We start from the raw sequence: 23,021 nt of genomic DNA, 5'->3' as shown, positions 1-23,021 counted from the left end.
TTGTGACAACACATTTCTTGTTATTATTGTGTTACTTATCGAAGTTGCAGAACAATGGTTTGATTGCCTTTTTAGGGGACTTTCCCAGCCATAGCCTGCTAGAGCTTATCTTTTCCTAATGATGTACTGCAAATTTATATTGTTCTGGATTTGCAATTTATATTAAGCACCAAATGTTATTTTGTAAATTGTGTGCAAGTTTCAATCAGATCACCAGCCACCTTTCTCATTTGATCTTAAAAGATCTTCTGAGGATTTTCACTGTGGTACATGGATGTAGACATAGAGAGGGTTATAGGTTTAGGAGGTTAATGACACATATAACATTAATAATAGTTCTCAAATAGGTGACAGTGCACATTTAAAATACACAACTGCACATAGGGTTGTTACATTACATTATTCTGAAGTCTAGTTTCAAGATAAAGAGTATATTCAAGAAGGGCAGTCAATCCAATACTTTTTTGGCCAACTAGTGGACCTAAGACACAAGAGTAAGGGCATCCAGACATATAGTATTTTCTTTCTTTGGCCAAAAACTGCCCATCACTGTGGAGCCTCCACCAGTCATGATTATGCTCCCCTGCCATACGTGAGGTCAAGTAAGAAGAAACAGTCATGTCATGGATGTAGCAGATTCATGTACCTCATCTCTGCAGGTCCAGGCAGACTCCCTGACCATTAATATCACTATGGTTAAGGGTTTGACTTTTCGATGTTGATCAAAGGCATTGTTTTGGTGTCTTTGGATGGGTAGTTGACTATTTTTCCTACCAATATGGCCACTGCTACAAGGAGCAATGCAGAGTATCAGTCTTACTGATTGTAGCTTTTTACAAACATCTTGATATTAGCGTAGTTCAGTTGAAATATATCATCTGCTGAAAGTGGACCAAGCATAGGAGCTAATGCTTCCTAATCCCAAGGGTACTCCTATAGGTCATTAGTCCATTGAAGACTACTGATGTGGACCCCGTGTCTCTACTTGTAAGGCAACGAATGGGGGAAGGTGCAGGGACAGCCTCACCACAGGTGTGGGTAAGCAGCAGAAGCAAAATAGAGCTAACAACACAGCTCCCTGAAGAGATCCACAACACAACCGTGACTAGAACACAACTCCCTTTGAGAAGCCTCTACCTTGAGAAATGTAGTCATGGTGAACCCCAAAATATACCATGCCAAACGTAGAGGTAACAGCTTGAGGACTAAGCTCAAGAGCTCTAGATGATTATGTGTGGCAGGAGAATATCTGGAGAAATGGCTAGCCCAGTATGCATGAAATGCATGAAGACAGCAAGCACCCAGCATAGGTGGTGGTGTAGTTGGTCAGGTGGAGAGGGTCTCTAGATAGCCTCCTGTAGGTGGTGGTGTAGTTGGTCTGGTGGAGGGGGTATCTAGATAGCATCCTGTGTCTTCAGATTGGAGCCCAGACAGGGAACTCCACTCCTCCCTATGAAAGGTCTGTTTTTCATTGTGAAACTTGTGAGTCTTATGGTGAGTGAAACAGGATTTATTACTCAAGATTTTATGGAATTCAGATGTTGCATCCCTTTCTGGGAACCACAGGCAAGCAGGTGCTATTGAACCTTAGTTGTGGGCTGGGGTCGCTTACCTATGATTTACCAGAATCTGTCCTACTATGGGTCTGCGAACAGGGTGAAAGAGGTCTCCTGATTTGGCATCCATCTTCTTAAGGTATGACTAGATGCTCATTAGGGACCCCCTTCCAGGCACCACTAGAGCTGTGTGTTTCTACTGCAAACTGCCAGCATGTCCATGCGAGGAGGAAATTGTTTATGGATAGGTACAGCTTGGAAGGAGATCTGTAACACAAAAGGTGATGTGGCTACTATGCTTCACTGAACCTCTTTCCTAATAGCAGAGAAATCAATGGCCAAATTTACAAGGCTTTAGGACCTCTTAGTGCCACCCTAGCCTCATTTTATCGACGCTAATGCGGTGTTAAGGAGGCCATTCTCCTTCGGCAAATTTACAAATTGGCACAATGCATGCATTGAGCCACTATGTAACCCCTTGTGCCACACTATGCCTGTGCCAGGCATAATGTATGCAAGGGGGTGTTCCCAAGCACCAAGGCCAGTAAAAATGCTGCAGTGAAATTTACATTTCACTGCACACTTTTTAGCGTCATTTTTAATGCCTGCCTAAGGCAGGCATCAAAATGAGGCGCCCATTACTTTCCATAGGCCTTCCTTTACTTTGCAGGGTTAGCTCCACAATTTATGGCGCTACTCCTCTAAAGTACCATAATTCCGTCATAAATTATGATGCTAGTGTCCTAACGTGCTCCATGGTGTGCCGTGTTGTAAATATGGGGCACACATGGCGACCTTAGTGGGCGCAGGAGGGTGCAAGAAATGCGGTGCCTAAAAGCTGATGTGCCACTTTCTTGAAAATCTGGCACCAATTGCCTTGGGTTACCTTGCATTCATGTGAACAACCCTGGCAGCTGTTGACAGTTTCTGGTCTGGCTAACGTAGTCAAAAATAGTTTATTTTGGGGTGTGATTGATTCTCTGAGGAGAATATAATGCAGATAAGGTTATACAGAACATAAAAAAGTGGTTTTTTTTTAACAATAATCTTACCATGCACTGCATGGAAATTAGGTAACACACCATCCTGGCATACTCAAACAAAATAAAAGTTGTCTCTCAATAAATAAGGGTCTATTTTTCTTCTTTGTGATCCATTGGTCCAAACTTTTTTGAAGTCACAAGTTTGTCTTTTCCATTATCAACTGGCTCTTTGTGCTGCACAAATACTCAAGGAAAGGGTTAACTTGGTGTTTGATATTTGCAAACTAGGATTAGTCTTCTTATAGCTATTTGTTCAAAAGTTTTGGAAGGATCATTAACAGCATGGCTAGTACACAAAACAAGACTTCTTGAGGAATGTTCACTTTTATAAATAAACAAACAACCAACTGACCTGACTGAATTGTTCTTTGACTTTGTGTGAAACTCCTTGCTGTCTGTAATCCCATGGAGAGCGAGTTTCTAAGATCTGTTTCAAAGAACCATGAACTGCGGTACTGCTGAGTAGGAAATTTTGTTACCACTTGTGCTGGTTTCTCTTTAAACTGAGCACATTTCAGTGCGTGTGGTTTCTTAATGCTGGTCCTCTCCCAAGATGTCCAACGCATTGGAATCCTGGGATATGTATCCCCTATCTAAGAAGCATCAAAACAAAGCACAACACCAACAGGAGTCATCCAAAGAATTACTAAGCCCCACCTGAATATCACCATAGCCTATAGTGCACAAACAGCACTTCAAACTGCACAGCGTTGTCTCTCTGGGAGAGAAGTCATGAAGTGTCGAGAGCAGTGCTAGAATGTCAGCAATGCACTCCCTCTGCATGTGAAAACAACCTCACCTCCATCATGTGCACATGACGAGGATAAGAGCATCCCATGCAAAAGGAATTCTGCAGTCCTTCCCTTCTCTACATTACCTGTATAAACACTGTATGCACTACATAGCCCACACACTTGGGATGTTAGCACAAGAATCTAGGTTAGTGCATAGAAGCAGAACTTTACAACAGTGGACCAAAAGGCCTTCACTCCATTGACACAGATAAAAAGATCTGTTCATAACCTCAACTACTGATTCATGTAACACAGTTTCACTTGCTAAATCCATGGAAGGAACTATATTACACGGTCAGTTAAATGAGGGCAGGTTTAGTTCATCACTCAGGAAAGAGATCCTCACTCATGTGAAAGTGAGACTGGGTATATAATAAAAAACAAGGATATCAGATACTTCCACTTGGGCATTCAGAGCAGTGTCACATGACTGTATACTGTGCAGTGAGACTGACTTTGTGACTGAAGCTTCACTGGTATTCAACACACCAGGTAGTTTTCTACCCAGTGTTGGTCCTTTTATGCAGAGTCAAAATTAATTTCTGACTAACGCTTTTCTGGCATTTAAAGCAGTAGTATCATTTTTGCCCAGTGTGTGTGATCGTATGGCAAGTGAGGCAACCAAAGTTTTTCTGACATTCAGATCACTCGTAAGGTTTCAACCCAGTGTGTGTTTCTCTCAATTTAAGTGAGTTTTCTTCTGTGGCTGAAATGTTTCTGGCAGCTGGAACAGTGATAAGGTGTTTCTCCAGGGTGACTCCTCTCATGGAAATTAAGATTTACTTCACGATTGAAGTTTTTCTGGCATTCAGAGCACTGACAAGGTTTTCAAGTGAAACTGGATTTTTGACGAAAGATCATCTGGCACTTAGAGCATTGAATTTTTCTCCAGTTTTCTGTTCTCTTGTGTTCCACATGTCTGACCTTAAGGCTGATGTTCTCTGTGGCAAAGCTCCGATAAGTTTTCCCACATGGGGGTTCCCTCATGTTGAGTGAAATGAGCGCTCTCTCTGATGCTTTTCTGACATTCAGAGCTTCAATTAAGTTTCTGTCCCATGTGGGTCTTCTCACACAGCACCAGAATGAACTTACTATCAAAGCTTTTCTGGCATTCAGAGCACTGACAGGGTTTCTCCCTAGTGAGGGTTCTCTCTTTTTGAATGAGACTGAGTTTAACACTGTATCTTTTCTGTCCTTCAGAACACTGATAAAGTGTTTCCCAGTATGTTTTCTCTCAGGTTGATTCTGATGGGATTTACAACTAGGTCTGTTTTCACATTCAGTGCACTCATAAGACTTTAATCTGAAGTTAACACCTCCAAAGTGGAGTTTGCCTTAAATATATCCCATGATAAGATTGAACCTTGTTTCTGAGAAAGAACATGTAATGTAATGCAAGGTAATGTTCAGCATTAAGTTTTCAGATACTCCATGGGTGCTATTCATAATGCTTGTGTTAAGTTAATGCCACTTCTGTTGTGTGGTCACCTCTACAAGAAGACTGTTATAAATGGGCTTTCTGGTTGGCTAGGGTATGCACCTAAACCAGTCAGAACTAACCACTCTAGTCAGGGCAAGTCAGTTACACACCAAAGATAATCTGTGCACACCCGCTGGTAGCTTGGTGCAGAGAAGACAGGCTTATCTTCAGAGGCAACGTGTAAGGCATTTGCACAACCTCACACAGCAACACAATGAATACAACACAAAAAGAGATTCCACACAGTGGTATATAAAAATATGCTTTCTACATTATTTATATTAAAGACCAAAACAGAAAGAGTAACATAAGTAAGGCAATTAATACAGGGTTAAAATGTCCCAGTATATACAGAAAATCACCATTGCATAACTAATACTTTACATGTGGGTCACATATGCAATTTCCCCCAGTGCAGAGTATCTTTTAGAAACAGTCACGTATATTGCAGGAAAAGCATGGGCACATGCGCAACTGCACTCTTTTTAGCAGTTATATGCTAATTTCTGTGTTGTCATAAACATAAGATAAAGACAATAAAAGTATCATACAAGTACTGTTCTAGTTATCACAATAAATGCCTGAAGGGCACACAGTGTTTACATGTGCATTCACTTCCTTAAGAGACATTACAACCTCATTAAATGTAACAAATACTCAACAAGCTCCGAAGCACCTTCCCTCCTACCTCGTCATTTATTGTTACTAATCGGAGGGGGGACAATGATCCCCATTAGGGATTAATCAAATCACTTCTTAAGGTGAGAGTGGGCAAATCAGCACCCAGCCAAGCCCTAATGATGGCACCTGTTGCCTCAACTGAGTGGCAGACAATGCTTAGCCCAAGGGGCCTCCCGGGATGGACACCATAGGCCAATGGAGCCAAGTATGCTCCACAGAGTCCTCCACCCCCAAGTGTATGAAGCAACCCTCCATTGGGATCAGGGAACTTAGGATAGCTCTGCCACCCTCAAGTGCTTATGGCGGCGAGCAGGCCCTGGAAGTTCAATGCCAAACACAGTACCTTTCTTGATGCAGATTCCCTTTCAGCAGCCTGTGCATGCACCACTGCTTCAATTTGTACATGGTACCTTTCCGGGTGTGATCCGGGTGACTGCACACTGCTGCTGGGGCCGGAACAAAGCGGCTTAGCTCAGTGAGAGGTTGGCGCAGCCGCACCACAATGGATTATGGGGCATATTTATACTCCGTTTGCGCCGAATTTGCGTCGTTTATTTCGACGCAAATTCGACGCAAAACTAACTCCATATTTATACTTTGGCATTAGACGCGTCCAGCGCCAAAGTTCATGGAGTTAGCGTCATTTTTTTGCGTGAACACCTTCCTTGCGTTAATGATATGCAAGGTAGGCGTTCCCGTCTTAAAAAATGACTGCGATGCATATGCGTCGTATTTATACTCCCGGGCAAAAATGACGCCCGGGAGTGGGCGGGACTAAAAAACCAGCATTTGCGCCGGATTTTAGCGCCTGGGTCAGGGCAGGCGTTAAGGGACCTGTGGGCACAGAATGAGCCCAGAGGTGCCCTCCCAAGCCCCCAGGGACACCCCCTGCCACCCTTGCCCACCCCAGGAGGACACCCAAGGATGGAGGGACCCATCCCAGGGAAGAAAAGGTAAGTTGTGGTAAGTATTTTTTTCAATTTTTTGTTTGGCATAGGGGGGCCTGATTTTTGCCCCCCTACATGCCACTATGCCCAATGACCATGCCCAGGGGACAGAAGTCCCCTGGGCATGGTCATTGGGCAAGGGGGCATGACTCCTGTCTTTGCTAAGACAGGAGTCATGTTAATGGCGTCTGGGCGCACACAAAAAATGGCGCAAATCGGGTTAAGACGATTTTTTTGCCTCAGCCTGACTTGCCCCATTTTTGGACGCCCAAACGCCATTTTTCCCTACGCCGGCGCTGCCTGGTGTACGTGTTTTTTTTTCACGCACACCAGGCAGCGCCGGTCGGCTAACGCCGGCTAACGCCATTCAATAAATACAGCGCCCGCATGGCGCTTCAGAATGGCGTTAGCCGGCGCAAATTTTTTTGGCGCAAAACTGCGTTAGCGCAGTTTTGCGTCAAAAAGTATAAATATGGGCCTATGTTTTCTGGGAGGCAGGCAAGGTAGAGATAGCGCTGACATCTCCTGAGCCCCCATGTTGCCTAGGCAACATGGCTCTTACTAGAATGCGGCTTGCCGGCTCAGCGTTTGCATTCAAAGCAGAGCAAGTCATAAAGGTGACATGCCCGTCTCAGGGGCCACACTTCATTCTTTAGAATGCTTGGGAGTGGCTCAGCAGGCCAGTACACAAAGCAAATAGTCCAAATGGCAGTTCCTCCTGGCAGCGCAAGAGTCCTATGGCAATGTGCAGTTTGTAGAGTCAGCAGCATCTGATTACATGTCCAATGCAGTCTCTAAAAACATGGGGTGAAAGCCCCAATACTTATACTCAAAAATCTCTTTGATGAAGGGATGACTTCAAAGGAACCCTTAGAAGTGCACAACAGTCCCTTTCAGCCCAGCTCTGCCTCCATATGATCAGAAAGAGGTAAATCAGCCCTTTGTGTGAGGGCAGGACACAACCTATACAAATGTAAAGTGTGAACAACCTCTCCCTCTCCCAGTCCAGGAAGACTATCAGTGTGCAGATCAATGCAGATGACTCACTTTTACACCCATCCCTTCCTGTGTTGTGGCTGCCTAGAGAGTATGCACAAAGTGTAGCTATCACCCAGGCCAGCCTTGGTTTGGAGACGGCCTGCAAAGCACACAGAGTTATAAGTACAGAGAAATGCTTCTTTTCTAAAAGTGGCAATTTCTAAAATAGTAATGTAAAGTCCAACTATACACCAGTACGTAGGTCGTATCATTACCATTCCAAAAATATAAATAATGACAAAGCTACTCCTTTCTCATCAGGAATTATCACTTAAATGTGTATAAGTGAATTCCCAAAGATAACCTATGAGAGGAGCAGACCTCACAGTAGTGAAAAACAAATACTCTGTTTGTCACTACTAGAACATGCAAAACATAAAAGTACATGTCCTACCTTTTACTTACACAGCACCCTGCCCATAGGGTTACCTAGGCCCTACCTAAGGGGTGACATATGTTTAACAAAAGGGGTGTTTAAGGCTATTCAAGTAGTTTTAAATGCCAAGACGAAGTGCCCATAGGCTGCTCACATAAGCACTGCAATGGCTGGCCTAAGACAGGTTTGAAAGGCTACTTCTGTGGGTGACACAATCACTGCTGTAGGCCCACTAGTAGCATTTAATTTACAGGCCCTGGATCTATGGTATACCACTTTACAAGGGACCTACAAGTAAATCAAATCTGCCAAAAAGTTGTAAGCCATTCATGCCATGTTTAGAGGAGAGAGCACATGCACTTTGGCACTCATTAGCGGTGGCAAAGTTCCCAGAGTCCTAAAGCCAACAAAAAGAAGGTCAGAAAAATAGGTGGAAGGAATGTAAAACGTTTGGAGTAACCCTGAAAAAAGGGCAAGGTCCATCAAAAACTATCTCAGTTGTCCTAAGAATGAACTTTAAGCAGTCCCTCTCGTCCATGAGGACTACCTAAGATCTCTTAAGATCTTTCTGTAAGCTTTCCCTTGCACCCAAGAGGACCACTGGCATGGAGTTATTATCTTTGTGTTATATTCATCTAGTTTCTCACATGCAGAGTTAGGATCATTTTGTGATTTAAGATTTACTTATTTTTTTAATAAACAGCTTGTAAAGAACAAATTACCTGAGTTTGGGTTTAGGGTTTACCTTTTTGTCTCATATGAGAATTGAGGGCAATTCAGCTCTTTTCACATTTACTTGCCCCATATCACAAAAAAGGGAGGAATGTAGGTGAAATACCCTTGCAAAAGAACAATTCCTCCTTCAGGACAAGAAATGATGAATTCTTGTGAGACCCAGAACTTTCAGTGGCATGCTTTTATAATGTAATGGTAATTACATTAAGTTGTTTCCAGTCTTTGGCCGCTGACAGTCCTCTCCAAAGAAACGTTCCCACCACGGGAGTTTGTGTGTGATGCCTGCCTACCAGGAGGAGCCTGCAGGGAGGCATTATACACATACTTCCCTTCTGGTGAAATAGTTTTGAAATGCATTATCAATGGTCCAGGCAATGTATTTATCTTAATGCAACTTGCATTAAGGGATTGTAATACCCGTTTCGTCAGGCCACTGCTTGGGTTTTACAATGTCTCCTGAGTTTGATCTTAAAATGAGTTTTGGTAATATGTGCTTCTGCTGATTATATCCCTCCTGTTTTACCACTTTATAGGTTTCTTTCCAGTGGGCGACACTGCTGTGAACAACTATTCGCCACCTCCAAACGCTGCCATCATAGTGAAGGATGTTGGGAATGGGTTTGTCAGACCACCTTCCAGTTTCAGGTATTATCCTTTTCCTTTTGAACACCATAAATTACACTTTACAAGCGGTAAACTTTGGTCTCTAAAGATTAAGATGTTGTCACATGTGGATCAACACTTAAGCTGTGAAATTGGAAATAAGTGCAAGTCCCAAGAGCCTTCTGCAGGTGCTGCCTGACAAATGCCGAAGGCGCTGAACCCCAAGGTTACCCTGTCTTAAACCCGCTTCAAGCCCCTGTTTTCCAAAGCCCTCCACTTCATGTTTCTCATTCTCAGATTTTCATCTCTGCTTTCTCCCATTGTTAGTTTTCTTGTCTTTCTCTATATCTTCATTCGCTATATCCTCATTTCTCCCATTCCCTCTCAAGCTCTGGCTCAAATTCTGATGATGAATATTAAGCCCCGGTTTCAAAAAGTGTGCCAGTGCCAGCCACCTGCAACCATCCGCATAAACGAGGCAATGGCAAGCACGAAGAATAGTGACGGCTTGTCTGTGCAGATCAGCCTCGTCATGGAAAAGTTCTTTGCTCCATTTTACTTTGGGGTCAACGAGGTCAATACTTAGACAGGCAGTCTTCTGTGAAACAACCCGTTTGGAGCAGTCAGCTTGCAAGAAATGCGATATAATAGGAATACGTTTAAAAACTGAAAAAAACACCTTTATACCACCGGCATCAGTCGGTAAGCAATTCATTTTCATGTTGTTTATGCGTTATTTTCAACAATGCATCTTTAATAATAGATTTCTTGATCTATTTTATCAGTTGCCATGACGCTCACCTTGCTCTGAGATTTGTCTGAATTGTTTCATTTACATTTTTTGGATTGACATGAAAATGCTGGAAAGCCACATTAAAATATTACGTCACACTTAATGTTGTTAGTTGTGTTATAAATTTACTCCAATACATCCAGCTTCCTATGTTTTACAAGGTGATGCATGGCTCACCACTCTAGGTCAATCTGCCACTCTAGGTCAATCCGCCACTCTAGGTCAATCCTTTAGCAGATCCCCACCAATAGGTTGATGAAGTCACTGGTCCATAGGGTTAACATATTCTTGTGTCTGCCATGATTAATTTGTACTGACTACAATGGTTCCTTTAGATTTCATTGATAACGAGGAGGTTTGATAATTCAGAGGTTTGTAAAACATTAGTGTTTAGAGCTGAGGATGCCCCTACCATCGGATTCTATGAATAAAAAAATTGAGGGCGCAGTTAAGCGTTGGTATACTACCTCTAATTTTGTGGTTCATGCTAACGCTTACACTACATACATGGTTCAGTCTCTTTTAAAGAGCTTTGTCTGTTGGCTGACCACGTGAATGAAGGAATTGGTGGCCATTCATAGGGCTCTGGTTCACTTCCTGCCCCTCATTCAGAGTCACCATATTTGCATTCAACCTGACAATCTAGTGGCATGGTTTTATGTCAATCAATAGGAGGGTAAGGGCCCTCAGAGCTATTGGGCAGAGATTCATCTCCTTTCTCTCAGGGCGGTTTATCTTCCAGGGTAGGAGAATGGGACTGCGGAATGCCTGAGTCATTACTTAACATCCTTTGTGATGATGTGCCTTTGTCTTTATTGGTTTCTTCAGATTCCAAAGAGATTTGGGACTCCAAATTGTGTATCTCTTTCCTACCAGAGAAAATTCTTAGCTCCCTGTATTTTGCAGACCACTTCAATCTCAAGGAGCCTCAGAAACCAATGCCTTTTCAATTCCCTTTACGCATTCCTTTCTTTCCAGTTGATTCCTAAGGTGATGAGAAAGATTCTGGAAGATCAGGCAGAAGTCCGACTGTTGGTTCCAGGATGTTTGTGGAGACCGTGGTATTTGCTTCTCCTACAGTTGTCCCTTTATCCCCTCTGGCTAATTCCCCTGTCTCCTCCTCCTTTTTGGCTTCCCCAGCTTTCCCTGGCCGTTCAAAAGAGGTTTAACCTGGGGGTTTGGAATTTCAAAGGTCAGCTATAATTTCTCATGGATTTTTCAGTGGAGGTCGGAGAGTCCATCCAGCATTCTAGGAGACAGTCTTCTCTCAAGCCATACTGTAGAAACTGGAAGAATTTTGAGGCCCAAGAAATGTTTCCCTTTATTCTTATGATCCTCATTGGTTTCTTGATTTCTTGAGGGATGGATTTATTTTGAGGTTAGCAGTGTTGACTTTGAGAAGTCAGTGGGATGCCATTCCAGCTCTTCAGCATTCAGACAATTCTTTGGCTGCACCTTTGGCTTCTTGCCTCTTGAAAAGTTTTTTTCTCTGGGGTCCGGTTATTCATTCTCCAGTTCCTGCCCTGGGCCTTCCCTTAGAGCTTTGAGCTCTGCAAGGGGAGTTTTTTGAACCTCTGTCCACAATGCATTTCCAGTTTTTGTCAGCCAAGGGATTTTTTCTGGTGACCATTTACTCAAGTTGAAGAATTGATGAGATCGGTGTTCTGCTGGCCTCTGCTCACTTTGTGAGACTCTTTCCTACCAAGGTAATTCTTCATCCCAGTCCTTCTTTTCACCGTTCTGAAGACATTGTGATACCTGTCTTTATCCTCATCCTCAGTTTTCAGAGGAATCTGATTTGCACACGCTAGATGTTCACAGAGCCTTGTGCATTTATTTGGCTTAAACTGCTTTTTGTAAATCTGACACCTTTACTGTTGGTCCTGAGGGAAAAGGTGTGAATTCTTCTTCTACAATTTCCCAATGGATAAAGTTGACAATTTCTACTGCCTATCAGTTGGCTGGTCGGGTTTCCCTCTTCTGCTCAGGGTAGGTCAATTTGGGCTGTTTCTTCTTCCTGGGCAGCGTTTAAGGTCATCAGTCTTACGGATGTATGTTGCACTGCGACTTGGAAAACACCTCATACTTCACATTATTGTCTCCAACTGGGTGGGGGAACAACACCAGAGTTTGGTATCCGTGTATTATCTTCAGCAACATCTGTTTGATTTGGAAATTTTGTGGCCATCTTGGAGGTAGGAATTTTGTCTGTGCTAGATAGCAATGTCTGTGGATCCAGAACAGATACTCATTCAGTAAGGACTGTGAAAAAGATGACTAGGACTCAGAATAATGAAGGTTCATTCACAGCCACTACTGTGTTTTTAAACAAACTTGTATTGAACTGTTTCTAATATCTTTTTGCAATAAATATCTAACATGTTTTTGATGTGTTTAGTTTTGCATTGTAGGTTCTATTTTATTTCTTCATGTTTGCAAATAAGGTCACTCTTGCATATAAAAGAGCAATGCACCAAGGTTTTAAGTGGTTTGTGGGAAAGGTGATGGTGTGACCATGTATTATTTGGGATAATGTACACCCGCCCTACATAATAAGGATATTGCAAGTCACCTCAGAGTTTCATAACCTTACAAAATAACTCATCCTCTGGCCTCGTTCCTCTATATGGTTATGGAACTCCGAGGTGACTTGCAATATCCTTATAATGTATGGCAGGGTATACTTTATTCCTCATGTAATCTGCGAATTGCGAATTGCGATGCACCTTGCCTCCAATAATAAAGAAAAGATGTCAGAAGTCAAGTGTAATACCTTATCACAGTTGAGTTCTGATGTCACGATGCCTGCTGTCAGAGCCAACAGCCAGGTGAAAGGCAGGTCATGGAGCATAATCAAAGCAGCTGTTTCAAGCAACAAATATGAAAGTTGCTTTTCTTTTTTCACCTCTATTTTTCTAGTTTACACTGAGAAGCAGAAAGTACGTGTTTATTTTTTGCACTCCTTAGATGATTATAGAAAAGTTAGAATCTTTCTGTCTGTTTCTACCCATTCGGCACTACTGCAGCTGTTTTCAAAAAGTAAAAATTGACTTGTATTGAACTAATTGTAATATGTTTTTTGCAACAGAAATCTAACAGGTTTGATGTGTTTAACTTTGCACTAGAGCAGGAATCCTGAATCTTTTCTTCAGTAAGAGCTACTTGTGTTCAATGAAAATCATTCTGAGATACTATTATTAGTTATGTATTACTGACCACATGAAACAAGATTACATTACTGACCACCCTATGCAAGTTTTACCAGAAGTAAACACATTGGTACATCAGACAGGGCTTTCAGCAGCAATGTAAAAAAGGCTTTGCGAATTTACAATGTCTCGTTATGAGTAATGCATAAAAGCCATAGCTGCAGTGTCTCTGGCACTGAGGTAATAATGTTAGTAATAAGTCTCCCCAATGCCACATAATTTATCAATCAATATCATATTTATATATATTTTGGAAATGTAACATTTCTCCAAACATCTGCTTATGAGTTCTGAAATGACACGTTTTTGTCTCAAATACACTCTTTTCAATTTTAGTATACATATATTAATTGATCCAAGCAAATGCTGATGGTTTATTAGGCTGGCTGCCCAGTGGAAAGCTACTTACAGGTATCTAGAGAGCTACCAGTAGCTCACAAGCTACTTTTTGGAGAAGCCGGCACTAGAAGTTTTATTTTTAGTCTTCATGTTATATGGGATAAAGTACCCCCTACCCTACATGATGATAATATTGCAAGTCACCTCAGAGTTGCACAACCTTACAAAGTAAGTTGGCATTCGGCCCCATTCTTCTATATATTTATGGAGCACTTTTGTGACTTTAAATGTCCTTATCATGTACGGCAGAGTGTACTTTATCCTTTATATTCTCAGCCAGTCTTTGACATCAATGTTGTATCATTCACATTTTTATTCTGGAGCCTACAGAATGGTTCAGTGGGTTAGCCCACTTCACCTGTTAACTAACTTCACTGTGAGTAATGACGTTCTTCCCTTTCACAATGAGCACATCCATGGACAAAGTGTTTCTGACAAAACCAGAGACTGCTGTGGTGATTTGTGCATTGTGTGCCAAAACAATTGTTTCATTTAGCTAATGTTTGTATTCGTGAGGGCCCAGCAGCTCCCCAAAAATAAAGTGTTACAAAAATCTTGACAAAGTAAAAGAAGCATGGGCAAAACCACAATTGTGTCAGCTAGACCTATTGGCTTTGGCAATACTTGCTTTAATGTACATGGCCAATATAATATTAATCATTGAGACTTCCACTGCATGGGAGAATTCAGCAGCTGTGCTGACGGTGATGACACTTACATCTACCATTATTTTGATGCTTATCTTTCGAAAAATCTAGTTAACTTTCAGGTGCTCTGTCCATGCCAAAAAATAGCTGCACAAGCACCACTACAAAATCTAGTTCTTATGCATGTTTCAACCTACAGCGGTCTACCATTTTGAATATCCATCAGGTGCCAGACTGGATCTAGAACAGTTTCCCTTAGCTCACCACTACCTCTGCGTTGCATCAAAGGACTCCAAGTGTGGCTGCATCAATCGTGGATTTGACACCATCAACCATTCAGCATTTGATACCTGTCAAGGACACCCAGGGTGCAGAGTGTGGGATCGAAACCTGATTTTGTTCTGCTGCCTGACACTCCTGCTTTTTAAGTCTGTCAAAGATCATAAAGCAAATAAGTTTTTGTCTCAGACCCTCAAGGAAATGTTTAAACAGTCCTTTTCCACTTCTTCAAGGAAGTCTTGAGAAAGTAAGCCGTCCCTCCAAAGGGACCTTCTGTAAAAGGCATTACACATCTCTGATGCCAGACTAAATCCAGAAATGTTTTCTAGTTTAATAGCTCTCTTGGACCACCAGGGGCTTCTAAGTGACACCAACTGAAATTCTGTCTAACCGCGATGTGACAACCTCTTTTAGGGCACGCTGGTAACAAATTTGAAGGCGCTGCTCAGCAAATAACCATTAGGATGCCCCTAGCAAGTGCAATAGAGCTGAACATCCAATCAATCTTGTTTAATTTAGTTGTGTAGCTGCTTCTCTTCATTTCATAGTGAGTAAGAGGAAGGGAGGATGTAAAAGTGATAGGAACTTGCTGATGTGTACAATGCGGACACACTTTTTGAATAAATTAAGAATGATCACGCAGAAGCATCTTTTCTGTTTTGAAACAGTAATTTGAGGTCAGGCGGACATGCCTGCTACTCCCCAAACTTGTGTGCTGAAGTGTTCAACATCAGTAAAACAGTATTAAGGTTTAAATATGAAAGGTGAACAGATGAGTTGAACAACAAAGCAACGTATTTAGGGTAGAGGCTGCTTGTGTATGTGCTAGCTCATACGTCTCGCTTGCGAGACTCTATTGTGTACAGTAAAGGGCTTGGAGCCTGCCTGTCACTTACCATTTGTTGCTTTGCTTGGCATTCTTCTTTACAGCCTTGTAATTCACCAAAACAGGCCTGGCATAATTACCGTTTTTAAGTTTGGAGCAGGGACCAAGCACTGATTGATTCAACCTAATTAGTGCCTGTCCACTGCTCTCAATGTGATCGAGGTACTATTTTGTTCTTTTTAAATTGTAGTGCCCAGCAAACAGAAGACTTGCGACTGGCAAAAATGTGCCCAGCAGGACAAAGAGAAGTGTTTTTCTTTTTTTTTTTAAACCAAGTTTCTTTTATTGTGCCAATTCACCTTTTATCAATTTCCACTCATGGTTTTTGGTTTGTTTTTGCTTGTGGGAACTCTTCTCAAAAGATGATGATTAACTCATTCAAAATATTGCAAAGCAATGTTGTTTCTTTATTATGTGTAATTTCTGAAGTGATACTTTAACACATTATCATGCAGTACACCCCAATCCACCCATTCCAACCTCCCCACTCCAATCCACCCCACTTTATCCCACAGCAATACACCCCACTCCAATCCAAACCACTCACACCAATACAACTCACTACAACCCACCCCACTCAAATCCTCCCAACCCACCACAATCTAATCTGAGTCACTCCAATTTGCCCCACTCTAATTAAGAACAATCTGCACCACTACAAAAAAATCTCCCCCACTCCAGTCAAAAACAATATGTCCACTGCCATCTACCCCACTCCAATGTGCCCCACTGCAATCCACAACAATCAGCCCACTCCAGTCCACTTCACTCCAATGAGCGCCACTTTAATCCAAAATAATCTGCCTCACTCCAATACCACCCCACTCCCATCTGCCCCACTTCAATCCAAAACAATCTGTCCCACTCGAATCCCCCTCACACCAGTCTGCCCCACTCCAATCCAAAACAATGTACCTCACTCCAATCCACCCCCACTCCAGTCTGCTGACTCCAATCCAAAACAATCTCCCCAACTCCAGCCCACCTCACTCCAATGTGCTCCACTTTAATGCAAAACAATCAGCTCCACTGCAATCCTGTTCCACCCCCATCTGCCCCATTTCAATCCAAAACGCTCTGCCCTATTCAAATCCACCTCACTCCAATCTGACTCACTCCAATCCAAAACTATCAACCCCATTCGATTCTGCCCAGTCCAGACCAAAACAATGTGTCCACCCCAATCTGTTCACTCCAATCCAAAACACTAGGACACCTGAGGGTATCCATGAGCTCTACAAGTGCTCTTTTATGGTATCAAATCCAACTTACCACAGTTCAAGCCATCCCACTCCATCCCAATTCACCCCACTCCAACCCACCCCACTCCAATCCACCCCACCCACTGCAATCCAAACCAATCTGACCCACTCCAGTTTGCCTGACTCCAATCCAAAACAATCTGTCCCACTCCAATCCGCCCAACTCCAATCTGCCCCACTCCAGTCCAAAGCAATATGCACCACTCCAATCAAAAACAATCTGCCCCACTTCAGTCCAAAACAACCTGCCCACTCCAATCCCAAACAACCCACTCTAGTCCAAAACAATTTGCCCCACTCAAATCCAATCCACCTCACCTCACCCCAATCCAAACCATTTTACTCAGCCCAATTCACCCACTCCTAGCCATCACAATCCACCCCACTACAATTTAGTCCACCCCACACCAATCCAATCCATCCCACTCCAGTCCATTCTACCCCACTCCAATCAATACACGTCACCCCAATCCAATCCATCCCAATCCACTCCAGTACAATACAGCCCACTCCAGTTAAATCCACCCCACTCCAGTCCAATCCACCCCACTCCTATCCATCCCAGCCCATCCCACTCAAATCTATCCAACCCCACTCCAATATACCCACCCAACTTCAAATAAACCCACTCAAATCTAATCCACCCACACCACAAATGTCCTCTGCTACTCAATCCACCTCAGTCCAAACCGATCCACCCCACCGCAATACAATCCGCTTTAACTGACCCCACTCTATTCCAATCCAGTCTACAATAATCCACGGTGCTCCAGTCCAATCCACCACACTCTAAACCACCATAATCGACCTCATTTCAATCTAACACACCCCTCTCCAGTCAATCAACCCATACCCATCAAATCCACCCCACCCCACACCAATCTAATCTAACCCAATCTAATCCAGCAGTCCAATCCACCACAATCCAATGCACCCCACCCACTCAATCCATCCCAACCCAATCCCATCCACCACACTCTATCCAGCCACCTTACCCCACCCTAATCCACCACACTTGTTCCAATCATCACACCCTAATCCACACCACTCAACCCAATCTACCCCATTCAATCAATCCACCTCACTCTAATCCACTCCACCCCACCCCATTCCAGTCTGATACACCCCAATCCAATCCACCTCACTCCAGTCCACCCCACTCTAGTCCAATTCACACCATGCCAATAAGTCCAATTCACCTCAATGCAATCCACCTAACCTCAATGCAATCCACCCCACTCCAATCCACCCCATCCCAATCCAAACCATCCTCTCCAGACCACCCCACCCCACCTCATTTCAATCCACTCCACCCCACTCCAATCTACTCCACTCTAATCCACACACTCTATCCCAATCCCAGTCCAGTCCACTGCATTACAATCCTATCCACCCAGTTTACCCCACTCCAATCCAATCCACCCCACTCCAATTCACCCCAATCCAAACCACACGACCCCAGTTCAGTCCACCCTACTCCAGTCCAATACATCCAACCCACTACACTCTAATCTACCCACTCCAATCCACTTGAATCCATTCCAATACACACCAATCCAACGCACCACACCCCACTCCAATTCAATTCAATTCACCCACTCCACTCCATTCTAATCCATCCCACTTCAGACCACCACACCCCAATCCAATCCATCCCTCTCTAATCCAGTGTACCCCACTTCAGTCTACCCCACCCCAATCCACCCCACTAACCCCAATCCACCAAACTCTACTACAATCTACACACTCTATTCCAATCCAGTTCACCCACCTCATCCCAGTTCAGTCCACCCCACTCCAATCTACTCCATCGAGCCCTCCCCACTCTAATCTATCGAGACCACTCCAATCCACCCCACTCCAATCCAATCCAGTCTGCCCACTCCAAGCCACCCCACTCCAATCCAGTTCACCCCACTCCAGTCCAATCCTCACGATTCAAGTCAAATCTAATCCAGCCACTCCAGTCCAATCTAATCCACCCCAGTCCAGTCCAGTCCATCCCAATCCAATCCACCTCATTCCAGCCCTATCACTCCAATCCAAACCAATCACCCCAATTCGATCTAATCCACCCCACTGCAATCCACCCAAATGCTATCCCCCTCAGCTCATTTCAATTCACCCCACTCCAATCCAATCAACCCCACACCAATCCACCGAACTCTACCTCAATCCAATCCACCCCACTCTACTCCAATCCAATCACTACCTCAATCCACTCCAATCCACTCCACCCTGTTCCACCCCACTCCACTCCATGGCACTCTCTGCCACTGAACCACGAAACTCTACTTTCCTTTACCCCACTCTGCGACACTCTACTCCCCATTTAACGTCATTCACTTTTAGCCATGCAGAACAGCAGCCACACGAGTGCACAACAAGGCAAAACGCCAAAACGCATTGCCAAAACCAATAGCTCTTGTATAGGCGAGACCCTTTGGCTTTGCCAATGCTTGTTTAATTGTAATGATTTTAGATGAATCTGACTATAAGGTGAGGAGTCTGGGGAAGATAATAGAAACTGCTAGAAACATTGCTACCAAAAGTATATAACGTGGTCATCTGGGAACACCTTTTATTTATTTATGTTTTTTAAAATCATTTGTGCCAGTCCAGAATTAATGGTGGAAAACCAAGCTGTTCTCTATGCCAGATCTATGTGATTCTAGAGAAAAGACAACTCTGTGGAACAATCTCTGATGAGCTCCTTCTGTCAAACCTGTTTCCTAAAAATTTTAAAATGAATATCCATCACCAAAACGACTACCCCAACTTGTTCATCTTGAACTGTTAAGGAAATACTTTGTGTCTTTAGGATTTCATATTCCCTTTTCCTGCTTCCTCTTGTCTTGTCCCTGCTTGCATTTAGCACCCTCAGTCTCTTCATTTTTCCCCTGTTCTTTTCTGGGTGTTTGGTGTTTTTGGTTAGCTGCCTATAAGGCATAACTGTGTGATATTATACCCAGTGCTATAGTTAGTCTAGCATGTTCTGCCGAAACTTGTTTTTTCAGTGGCAAGATAAAGTAAAAACAGAGCAAGTCTTCCAGTGAAGAAAGGATCAAGTAGCGAGCATTTATTTAAGTTAAAACAAGGAGTACATATTGTAGTGCACTACTTGCCTTGTCGTGTGAGGAGCGGGTAGACGGTGTGATTGTTGTGTAATATTCTGATACCCATATGTACCAGACATCAATACAGCTCTCATCCTTGTGTAACCCTGCAATGTTTGGGGCAGGCAGTGCCTCATCCCTGTGTGATCCTGCAATGTTTGGGGCAAGCAGTGCAGCCCTGGGTTGTGACAGGAGTGGCATTGGGTGGGTTAACATAACCAAGTGGGCGGAGCAATAGAGGAACTCACAGGGGAACAATTGACAGGTGAGTAGACAGGATTATTGGGAATCGTTAAGAGTGCGCCTGGTCCTTAATAAGTAAACTTACAAGGGGACGCGCATAGGCCGATTAACCTTTTGATTCGCATGGAGTATTTTAGCTATGATGTAACCAATACTCTCAGTTTTCAATACACAAAGTTCAATAATCATTAAACAGGTCATTAATCAATAATCAATAAACATCACACCATGACCTTTCAGTCATGAATAACCACAACTCGGTATACATTTTAGTAATTTTATTTCCCTATTAGTTAAAATACTAAGGGGGTTATTCTAACTTTGGAGGAGGTGTTAATCCGTCCCAAAAGTGACGGAAAAGTGACGGATTTACCACCAGCCGTATTACGAGTCCATTATATCCTATGGAACTCGTAATACGGCTGGTGGTATATCCGTCACTTTACCGTCACTTTTGGGACGGATTAACACTCCTCCAAAGTTAGAATAACCCCCTAAGTCATGAGGTTAATTCAACTCAATTCAATTCAATCAAAACTGGCAATAATTCATTACAAGGCACCAAAAACATAACCTAATCAAAATTTTGCATCAGAGTATATTCTAAAGCATTAGCATAAGTCAACAAATGAATCCAAGGCAATCAGTAAATTTGTGTCATGGAGTTCAGCAATTTAGTCCGTCAACCATTTGTCTCTGTAGTCTGTCAACCCTCATGGAAGAAAAACCCTCACCTAACCCAGATTAGCATCAGCATGTGGGTCTTCATGCAAAACAATTTAGAACAAGAATTTTGAAAACATCTAACTGAGAATAATACTACAACAGCGCAGTTGGTACCTAGTAAGGAAAAGCACAAGAATACAGTTCAGTCACCTTGTCATATCTACCTATCCACGGAATGGAACAGCAACAGAGTCAGTCTTCGTCCTCAGGTCATCAGTCGATCAGCTTCACATCAGGCTCTCAGTCAGATAGTATGAGCCCAATGACAGAATCTCAAATCTCTTCTCCCCAATATCACCTCAAAACTTTGGTGAGTGGCCTGCTCCCCTAACATCTGCTTCTCTTCCCTCTGTCACGTTATTGTATAAAAGTCACCCAGACTATCCCCCAATTTCCATTTGGTCATTAATCACCAGTTATGACTCTACCCAATAGTTGTACTATTCCAAATCTATGGTGGTCATTCTGACCTCGGCGGTAAAAGGCGCCTACCGCCGGTCGAAATCCTCCATAATTCCGCCGCGGTCGCGGTAATCCGCCACGGTCATTCTGACCCGCAGCAGCCAAACCTCCGAAAATCCGACAGCCACAACAGACCGCCAGACCAGCGGTCGGCGGAAAAGTGGAGGTGACCAAACCTCCACCGTCACGCCAACAGAAATACGCCCATGCCATTACGACCCACGAATCCACGCGACGGTCTTTCAAACGCGGTTTTCCATTGGCGGTACACACCGCCGCGGTCAGAATACACACAAACGAACAAAACTCAGCCACATTGGACGATTTGAATTCCACACACCTGATACACATACACACACCACTCCCACACACACAATACAATATAAAACACACACCCACATCACCCACAAACCCCTTCGACCAAAATCCAAAAAGAAGCACTGAGAGACACAGCAGCGATCACAGAACACCATCACACAGAGGCACACTACACCATCACCCACACAATATCCACACACAAAACAACACACACCACCACACTCAACACACTTAACTACACATACTCCACCCCACACATCATACACACCACTCCATGGCACCCCAAAGACACCCCCGCTTCTCAGACGAAGAACTCAGGGTCATGGTGGAGGAAATCGTTCGGGTAGAGACCCAGCTCTTCGGCACACAGGTCCAATACACCAGCATTGCCCGGAGGACGGAGCTATGGCAGAGGATTGTCGACAGGGTCAACGCTGTGGGACAGCACCCCAGAAATCGGGAAGACATCAGGAAGCGATGGAACGACCTACGGGGGAAGGTGCGTTCCATGGTATCCAGGCACAACATCGCCGTGCAGAAGACTGGCGGAGGACCCCCACCTCAACCCCCACAATTTACAACATGGGAGGAGGAAGTCTTGAACATCCTGCATCCTGACGGCCTCGCAGGAGTCGGCGGAGGAATGGATTCTGGTAAGTTGAAGCTTCAATACTGCTTCCCCCCCACCTGCATGCCAAATCATACCCCAACCCTCACCCCCATCCTCGAACCCCACCCTCACCCCCACCCCCATCCTCACCCCCACCCTCACCCCCACCACCATCCTCACCCCCACCACCATCCTCACCCCCACCCCCAGCACACCTATTCCCTGCCAATGTCTCACCATCACAACCCACACATCCCAAAACCTAGGCCTGCATGCGTCCACTAAGCATGGACACCCTTCACCAAAGCATGCCCAATGCATATACACATCCCCCCCACAAGCCACCCTCACCAAAGCCCCCACACACGAATGCCAGCACTTGGGGACACGGGAACCCACAGATACACCCATATGGCACACATTGAAACTATAACCATACCTCTATACCCCTGCAGGACCCGACCGCCAACACACCGCCACGGAGGGCCCAGAATTCTCCACACCCCCCACCCAAGATGCCGTCAGCGATGACAGCAGCTCTGTCGACCTGGACACTGATGACCAGCCCGGACCATCGGGGACCTCTGGACAGTCGGTTCCCCTCAGACAGCCACAGGCCACTACAGACCCAAACCCCTCTGGGAACACCAGCACAGCTCCCACCCAGCGGGCCCATGCCTCTGTCTCCAGGGCGCGTCAATCAGCGGTGTGTCTACCACTACAGGGCACCCAGGATAACCCACCACCCCAACAACAACAGGGACCTGGGGGCAGTGGTAGTGGGCACACCGGCCAGGGGGCAGAGGCCCAGGGAAACA

At 44.1% G+C, this 23,021-nt stretch overlaps 1 protein-coding gene across 1 annotated transcript in view; it reads left to right on the top strand.

Moving 5' to 3' along the window:
- Positions 1-23,021, top strand: part of LOC138300076 (uncharacterized) — a 75,990-nt gene that overhangs the window by 8,874 nt on the left and 44,095 nt on the right. The window contains exon 4 of the mRNA XM_069238950.1: positions 9,184-9,295. Coding sequence (XP_069095051.1) covers positions 9,184-9,295 — 112 coding nt within the window. The remainder of the gene's footprint in view (positions 1-9,183; positions 9,296-23,021) is intronic.

Source organism: Pleurodeles waltl, chromosome 6, assembly GCF_031143425.1.
Source record: "Pleurodeles waltl isolate 20211129_DDA chromosome 6, aPleWal1.hap1.20221129, whole genome shotgun sequence".
In the NCBI taxonomy this organism is placed as follows: Eukaryota; Metazoa; Chordata; class Amphibia; order Caudata; family Salamandridae; genus Pleurodeles; species Pleurodeles waltl.
Note: the sequence above shows the minus strand (reverse complement) of the source record. Positions and strands in the feature narration are given on the sequence as shown.